The 9,362-nt window shown below is 38.0% G+C and overlaps 1 protein-coding gene across 2 annotated transcripts in view; it reads right to left on the reverse strand.

Moving 5' to 3' along the window:
* Nucleotides 1–8,771, reverse strand: part of zbtb34 (zinc finger and BTB domain containing 34) — a 17,353-nt gene extending 8,582 nt beyond the window's left edge. The window contains exon 1 of one of the 2 annotated variants that reach the window (XM_010777563.1): nt 8,667–8,771. In XM_010777563.1, the coding sequence (XP_010775865.1) occupies nt 8,667–8,684 (18 nt within the window). In that variant the 5' untranslated portion in view covers nt 8,685–8,771. The remainder of the gene's footprint in view (nt 1–8,666) is intronic. The other variant, XM_010777562.1, reaches the window with a different exon arrangement.
* Between the last annotated feature and the right edge of the window lie 591 nt (nt 8,772–9,362).

Consider the following 9,362-nt stretch of genomic DNA (forward strand, 5'->3'; position numbering starts at 1 on the left):
CACGCACACACACAAACACACACACACACACACACACACACACACACACACACACACACACACACACACTCACACACACACACACACTACACACACACACACACGCACGCACGCACACAACACACACACACACACACACACACACACACACACACACACACACACACACACACACACACACACACACACACACACACACACACACACACACACACAGTGTATTACAGTTTAATCTGCTGCTCTATGAAGTCTTCAGGTTCAATTTCAGAACAAAGTCAAGAACTGTTTCCCCTTCCTCCTTCACCTTCGTCTTTTCCTCCTCTTCCTCCTTTCCTTGTCTGCTTCCTTTTGTTGTGCTCTTCTCCTTCTTCATATTTCCTCTTCCACTACTTCTTCATTGCATGACCTTAAATCTTCTTCTTATGGTTATAGTGATTTACTAAACATTACAGTATTCACGGTAAAAGAATTTGCAATAAGGAGATGGTCCAGAAAGATGTGAGAATATATGTAATACAATTAAGATGTCGGTCCATAGAAACATGATTTAAGAATAGAAACAAATTATAACTATTTTAATTGTTTGTTTTATTGTTTTAAATTCAACAGTAACATGATAATAATTAAAACATATGTACAGTAATACCATTTAAAAGGCTCGAAAGCAAAAAAATGGCTAGAAATATGTACAACATTTTATTTATATGGATGTACAAACGTTCTTAATAATATAAATAAGCAATATGGCAAGAAGTTCATTTATTTATTGCATAAAAACAGATATATAGTCATTAATGTAACATGTAGTGTCATCATCATGATCAGAAAACATATTTTATAATAATAAAAGCTGCTGATTTGTATTCTGTCCCTTTAATGCTCCAGCTGCCCTCCCCTTTAACACACTGAGCTTTTTTCTATTTAATCCCCAATTGGGAGAGAGAGAGAGAGAGAGAGAGACATCGAGAATGAACAGATAGATGGAGAGAGAGAGACATCGAGAATGAGCAGATAGATGAAGAGAGAGAGAGAGAGCGCGCGCGAGAGAGAGAGAGAGAGAGAGAGAGAGAGAGAGAGAGAGAGAGATTAGTGAAACGAAGCTGAAAAAAAGCGAATTTCTCTCCTCAGATTTTCCTCTGGATTTATTTCCGCTCCTCTCACTTTTTATGACTAAACTCCGGATATAAATCGATGCATTGATCTCTGCAGCTGCACCGGGAAAAGAAGGAGGAATAAAAAGAACAAGAAGTGGATTAATTTTGAGTTTTTTGTCTCGGTTGAAATGCAGTGAAGTTGTTTGAGAGGCTGATGGGGATAAAAGCAAAACTGATGAAACAGTAAAGATGATTCTCGGTGTTTGCAGCTGAGAGTGAGAAGCAGCGGAGATGCACGAGGAGAGACACAAAAGTAAGAAGTCTTTATTGTCACATCATAAAACTGCTTTTTACGAGTTGTGCAAATTGCATCAGAATCAGTAATCCAGCTGCTACGGGACAGTGGATGCAAATACAAATCACAAATCGAGTTAAAATAGCGTAAAAAGGAAATCCACAAAAACCATTAAATTAAAGACAATTTAAGTTTGCTAATGCGATACAAATAAGAGGTAAACACGTGTTATTAAAAAGTAAAAAAATAAGTAATCATGGTTAAAATAATACAAAAAATAATACAAAAAAGGGAAAGGGCAAACAATAAAAACAATACAAATAAAACAGTTTATTTTTAGTGATTTAAATAAAAAGGGTTAGAAATACACACAAAGCCAGACTGAAAACTACTAAAAATATTAAATAATTAAATATATAATACAAATTAATAGAATCAAAAATAAAAACAGTGGCAAACACGAGTAATAAAATAAAAATAAGGAACTATAGTAAACATTGTTAGCAGCAGAAGTAAGTGAACTAGCATTCAATAATAATAATAATAATAAATAATATGCAGTATATATAATGTGATTATTCAGATCACATTACTTTGGTTTATTATATATTTGTTCTTGAGTTTACATTAAAAAGAAGGAATTACACATAATAAAGCCAAACTGAAAGTTACTAAATATATGAAATAATACATTAAATATATGTTTATTAAAAAAAAAAATCAAATAAGCAGGCTTACACATTACAAGGAAGTGGCAAACACATACATATCCTTAAAACGATCAGTAAACATATCCGCATAAGAAACGCAGAAACGAGCAGAGGTCACTTCCTCGGCAGATCGTGATCCCTGCAGATGACGTTTAATTAATCTAATTACAATATGTGTAAAACTGTGGGTTGTTTTCCATCTATATACTTTATATAAACAAAGGAAAAGCATTAACTACGTATGCATCCAGACTGAAACAGAGTATTTCTCGAAACAGAGTTTAAAATTCAGCCTTTTTGTAATTTGTATTTTGTCCACAAGGTGAGAATATAAGTGTAAAACATATTATATAAGGTCAGATAAGCAAAAACATCAGATGTTTTATTGCTGCAGGAAAAAAACAACAACAAAACTCAATTAACCTCAATAATATTTGTTCCATAAAACTCTCCTTACAGTGAATGTACATCTTTACTCTCCTGCTCACGTGACATGAATCACTGATGGAGACATAATCAGCTTTGTGCAGACGACTTCTGTTTATTATACATATAAAAAAGAGGCTACCATAAGCAGGAGAGTGCAGGATATAGAAAATAGATTTCAGAATAATCTGTAATTTTAGCAATTCTGAGATTTGTTTTTCATCTGTAGATATCCCCCTGGTGAATTTAAAAAGGCGGTTGCTAACAAGTGTCTAAATGAGACGACTAAATGTCATCATGCCTAACATTAGCCGCCTTTAGCTTAGCGGTGGTGACGTGAAGTCATGTGACCGTGATGTAGTTCCTTTATAGTCCAACATTAGTGATACATACGTTTATTACTGTTTCAAATGTAAGTGTCAATCATAGACCTTTGTACTTCCTCTCCTGGGTCATCTGGTCCCTTTGAACCTGCTCTCTGACTGAGGGGCTACTGTTTTAATTTATAAAATAATTAAGTTTCAGTCTAAGCTCTTACTGTAGCCTATCAGTAAGGCAATATCAGTGGCTTTCTGTTTCATGTTCCTCTTTGATGTTGTTCTCACATGTGACCATGGAAGAACACACTTAGTTTTCTCTGGCCTGTTAGAGGTTCAAACGAGTGGCTATTTTAAATGACAACATTTCCTCGTAACAAAGGACCGTCCGTGACATAAGATTGAACCTTATTTATCAAGAGGGAAATACATTTTTTGTGCAGCAGTTGCTGTAGTAGTTGGAGTAGTTGGAAAGAGTGCTAATACACAAAATATGAACGTTTTAACGATCAGTAAGGTGCAAAAAACCATTAGCCGCTTTTAGCTTAGCGGTGGTGACGGGAAGTCATGTGACGTGCTGTAGTTCCTTTATAGCCCAATATTAGCCGCCTTTAGCTTAGCGGTGNTTAATTTTTCACTTTAACATTCTGATCTTATTTCAGTGTACATTAGTCATTTGGTATAAGTGCGAGCCCATCAAATAATTAAAAGTGTAAAAATAATAAAGATATTCAGCGTAATTCATTTTGGCCTTACTTATTTCACTCCAACTTTATATATTTCAGTCACTAGGCAAAGTTCCTTACTCTGGTGACATTTTAGCTCAAGCTGGCAATAAACACCTGTAGTAATTTAATTCTGACCCGAGTTTTGTGCACAATCTTCCAGGCACCATGTCAATGTTTATACGCAATCAGGAACATTCACGCTCACAACTACACATCCGCTTCCCCATCATGATTGTTAGATAAAAAAGTTTAGCAACTGTCCGGTTACACCTTGTTGAGCGAAAAATAGCGGAAGGTAGCAAACAAACAATCCAGGCGAGGCTGGTGTTTGCCACGTGTGACGTCACAGAGCTGGGTTAATGGCTGGCAAGCTTTTCGCTACCGGAGCGGAATAACACGGGAAAGTGGCACACATTTCATGTTATTTGGGTAGTATTTATGGAAAGAATCATTGATGTTGATATGTCAAATGAAACAGTGGAAAGTGATGAAGCGATTTATTAACACAGAATAACGTTTATTTTTGGACATTTCATGGACTTTAAGAATACGAGCATGTCTACTCAGGGGAGAGGCGGGTGCGGAGGCGATTCACAATCAGGCCAGCTGTAGAGCAGACCCTCTCAGCTGGAATTTGGGCATAAGATGAGGTTTGAGTCTGCGTGATCTGCGTGTAGGGAGGGGCAGCAGCCATATCATTGGCTAGAACTAGCTAGATCTGATGGATTTGGACATAAACGCGAGTGGAGTATAACTGGACGCGAGAGAGTGAGAGATCCGCACCTGCAGCTCTGCCCGCTGTGAGGGACAGGTGAGGGGAGGGGAGCAAAACACACCTTTAGACCTAACACATTTAGCTATGGCACTGTCGTATACATTGAATTATTCCATTTGATAATATGTAATCAACTTAGGCACCCCTCCCAAAAAAAAAAAATTACAATAAAATATTCATAACTCATAGTCTCATATTCGAATACCTGAATAATTTCGAATATTCGATTAATCGTTCCCATCCCTAGTTGCAACAAGTCAGTTTGTGAAATGTCTTCTCTCCTAGATATTCCACGATCAATTGTAAGTGGTATTATTGCAAAGTGGAAACGTTTAGGTACCACAGAAAGACCACGGAAAGTTACAGAGCGGGGTCACCGAGTGCTGAGGCGCATACTGCGTAGAAGTCGCCAAAGCTCTGCTGACTCAATAACTGCAGAGTTCCAAACCAGCTCTGGCATTAATATCAGCACCAAAACTGTGCGCCGGGAGCTTTGTTGCATGGGTTTTCATGGCCGAGCAGCTGCATGCAAGCCTTACATCACCAAGCACAATGCCAGGCGTCGGATGGAGAGGTGTAAAGCACGCCGCCACTGGACTCGGGAGCAATTTGAAATTTGGACCACAGCAATGTTTAAAGCTTCAAACGATTTGAGTCAGCCGACGCTGATCTTACTAAACAAATTAGCAGAGACCCTGCCTTTTCAGCAGAAACAGAAACTGTTAAATTAAATGCTATATTACCAACAGTTTTCAAAACCCATAGTATGCGACAGTTCTCCAGCTCAACCTTCCTCTCCCCCCACTCCATCTGCCCTTCTCTCCCTCTGCACCTCCTCCTCCCTCCCTGCCCCTCGCTGGCAATTCAGCAAGATATTTTCTGCGCATTGAGTCCCTATCAGCACTTTGGGAAAGTAAACACTTTCTCCAGTTGCCAAAGCTTGCCAAGACACCTGTCAAACAAGCCATATGCTCTCCTCCTGGCACAGAGGAGGGAAAGATGTAGCAAAACGGAGAGTATCGTAAGAAAGTGTAATGTATATTATTTCCACTCCCCCATTCAAATTCAGCATGTTCATACAGTTAAACATACCAGCAATGTGTCTGCCAAAAGCTTGCTACTCTACTGAATGGAGCCAAGTTGAAGGGCAGCCAAAGAATGTATGCTCAGTGGTTGAGATGCACATGCTGGGTAAGGGTCACGCGGGAAAAACTGAAAAATGTTTAACTCAGCTCAAAAATTCCTTATGTGGCTCAAGTTGCCTTTAGGGTAATAAACATTTATGACACAGCTGCTTTATGTAGGTAGGTTTAAAGGATGCAGAGTACATTGTGATAGTTTGGATGACCATGAGGTCAGCATAACTCATCTCCCAAAAAACGTGTAACTTAGCCACGTCACTCAAACAAGGAGGGAAAAGAAGAAAAAACATTAGAAGAAAAATCAAAGTCAGCATGCATTGTTTGCTTTCTTCAACATCAGCAGCATTTCACCTACTTTGAAAAACAGCTTGTGGGGCAGAGCAGAGCCACAACAGAATTGCTTAACAAGCAAAGGTTGGCAGAGCAATTTCAAACAGATAGTAAAAACCAAGATAAAAATAGACTACCGTAGATTCTCATACAGTTATGTTATGATGTGGTGTGAAAAACATGCAGTGCAGATATTATAAAGGAATAGTAGGAGCTCGGTATGCAGAGCTAAATATTGTATGCTTAGCCTTAAGGTGCGCTCTCTTATTTGATTTGTACGGAATAACAAATAACTTTCATTTCAGCCAATTCACAAGTAGATCAATTAAAAAGTTATTTGAGTCCCTCCTCATTATCTGTATACTTTCCAAACAACATATACATTATATCAATTTGTCAGTATACATATACTGACAAAAAGCATGACGCATTACTAGAGCTGATTTCCCGACTCGATTAAAACATTTTTCTTTTTTTTAAACATGCATTGGTTCAAATATTGTTGTTGATGTCATGTACAACACTGATTAATCGAAGCAGCCATAACTTCATTAAGCTTTTAACTAGTAAGAATATGAAGAAAATAATAAGTATGAAAAGTATAGCCGCCTATTTGCCGCACAGCCATAGTGCTGTGTGTCTTTCGGCAATATGGAGGTGAGGAGAATGAGATGCTGTTGATTTCAAAAAGTAGACTTTATTGCTGTAAAAGAAAATATGTTGAGCATTTGGTGTACCATCAACCTTGACAAATGTACATCTTGATTGCAGCGAGAACAGTGCTTTTAATGACCTGCAGTAATTAGCTAGGATATCATCCTGCCACATTGTCTTTTCACCTAGAGCCACCCTGCAGTGATTCCGCTGTTGCAATTACAGATGGCAATAATACATTTGACGCAATGCCCTTAAAACTAGTTTTATTACTGCCAAATGGTAGAAAATACTTTAACCAAGTCAGCCATTGTTTGCTGCGGCAAAATCTTGCAAATGTCTGCATGTAGTGTCAGTTTTACTCCCATCTTTAGGTAAGTGTCCTACTTTTCAAAAATATAAATAATATTAAAATAATAATAGATACCACACTGCTAAATACTTAGAATATTTAGACTTACTAAATACTACCTGTTGGGTTTGAAAACTGTCAATAATATAAATATTTTAAAAATAATACCATATAATGGGCCATGAACAACATTTTTAAAAAGGTTAAAATATCATGGAAAATTATGCAATAAGTGAAAAAAAAGCCACCTGACAATGCCGCAGCAATTTCTGAATTCCCAGACTAGCAGGATCTACCAGAGTTCAGTTTTCACCAGACATTCCTGCACATTATTGCACAATACTTATTTCAGTTGGTGGTTCAAACCAATACAGTTTTGCTGCTTATGCCAAACAGAAGGGTTCAATGGGTGCAGAGCCATAATGGTTGCTTATGCATACGTCGTAATTGGTATGGCTCCACTGTGTTCTGACATGCCTTATAGTTCAAATATGTAGTTATCCTGGAATACAGCATGCTGTTGTTTCCAAATGGTGCTTTTAACGCAACATATAAGGGCCTTTCAAAACAAAATGAATGTCACAGAAATGGTAATATATCTTGATGAGCAAGGTAAGCCAAGGTATACAGAATAACCTGCCATGTCCCTGGACATTGTACTCTGCTGCCATAACATTGTGTACTATTACTTTTACCGGTACATTTAATAAACTAAAACTAGTACTTCTACCTTTAGTATTGAAGCTTGACAGATATTCTGCAAAAAAACACAGTAGGTAATGTTAGTGCCATCTGTTTATGACACAACACAGTGAGTTTACATGTTATTTAAGGTACATTCATTAAGTATCTCATTACCAAGTTGGAGTGGACACTGAGGTACCCTAGCATGTACTGTTTTTGCCACTTGCTCTCTGCAGCACTTTCTCAATGCTCTATGATGCATATTAAACTAATCACCTGACTTTGTGTTATTTTATGTCTTGTATTGGTAACTGTATTCTATGTGATATCGATTTCCCGTGACTATTTTATCAGATGTCAATTCTCTACTGTGAAGCACTTTTGACTGCAATTCTTGTAGGGAAGGTACTATACAAATAAAGCTTATTATTATTGTGCATACATTCAGTACTGATACATTGCAAATGTGGGGTGTCTCAAACTTTACAACAAACCATTCGGTCAGTAGTTAGTTAGCTATTGATGGGGGGGTCTATACTAAGTCACCTAGCGAAGCAGCTAACAATAGCGTTAGCTTGGCATCCACCTACTTTTTGTCGTTGTCTCTATCATTTTACATATCGACGCCAACTTGCATTAACATTTGTTTAAAAGAGGTTTTGCATTGGCTCAAAAGGGCCGAACCACCCAAACTATCAAGCAGCACACAAGATAACTACCACAGCGTTAGCTACATTAGCTAGAGTAGAATCGAACAATTATCTCAGAAAACAGCCCAACTTTCCCACAAACTTCATACTTTGACTGGTGTCGGGTTGTCTTACTGCTTGGACACGCTTTCTCCGATTATGAAAACGCTTGACAACATTTCATATGTTAGTAGCTTAAGTTACAACGTCGAACGCGGGTGCAAACTATGTCGGCTGTCATGCTACTGTGCTAGCTTGCTTATGCTACCAGTTAGCACTAGTTTAGCTAGCAACCATCCCATGTCAGCCAGTGCTAAGTAGCGGCTAACGCTAGCTAGCATCTAGTTCGTACCGCACGGTCGGAGGCAATTATTTCCCTATTACTTTACGTGTCATAGCAAGAACGCACCGACATTGCCAGCGCCCTATTGTCACCAGTTCAATTCAACATTCGAGTCCATTTTACTCACCGTTTTGCAGATGAGCATTAAACGTTGTCCATTCCCCTCGGTAGTTCGCTAACAGCCAGGCCTCCCCCCTCTCCAGTCCAGATGTGTCAGACAGTTGCTGCTGCAATTTTTGCATCAACAGGAAGTGTTCTTTTGGCTCTTTGCATTCATTCTATCAGTGTGTGTTTTGCAGCAGCCCCTCCCTTGCTTATGTCAGTCTTAGCTTATGTATTGAGACATCATGTCCAGAATACACGACGTGAGGGATAATAATATATATAAGCACAAAAAAAGTAAAGTAGCCTTTAGCCGGTGTCCAACTAGTTTTCAACAGATAACGTGGCTACCACCATACTTTATATACTGACTACCCCATTGCTTGTGGTATATATTGCAACACTTTCAGTTAAAGTGCATCTGCCGGTCTTGTAAATATTGTACTAATTTGATCATTTAAGTGTCTCATTGCAAATCCAAGATGACATAAATCTAGGACCTTTCTAACTGAACAAAACATTATCAACATGATGGTAACTGTTCTTTTAAAGGTTTTTTTCAGTTATTTGGCTTAATTTTGTGAATTTGTCTTTAACAACTTCAACTCTACACTTATTTTCAGCTTTTTAAGTCACATTTCTAGTTCATTTGGTCAACCATTTGCTGTGTTATTTAAAAGTATTTTCGAATGAGTTGCATAATCCGATTTTATAAACTGAA

The sequence above is a fragment of the Notothenia coriiceps genome, unplaced genomic scaffold (genome assembly GCF_000735185.1).
Source record: "Notothenia coriiceps isolate Sejong01 unplaced genomic scaffold, NC01 NC01_scaffold00018252, whole genome shotgun sequence".
In the NCBI taxonomy this organism is placed as follows: Eukaryota; Metazoa; Chordata; class Actinopteri; order Perciformes; family Nototheniidae; genus Notothenia; species Notothenia coriiceps.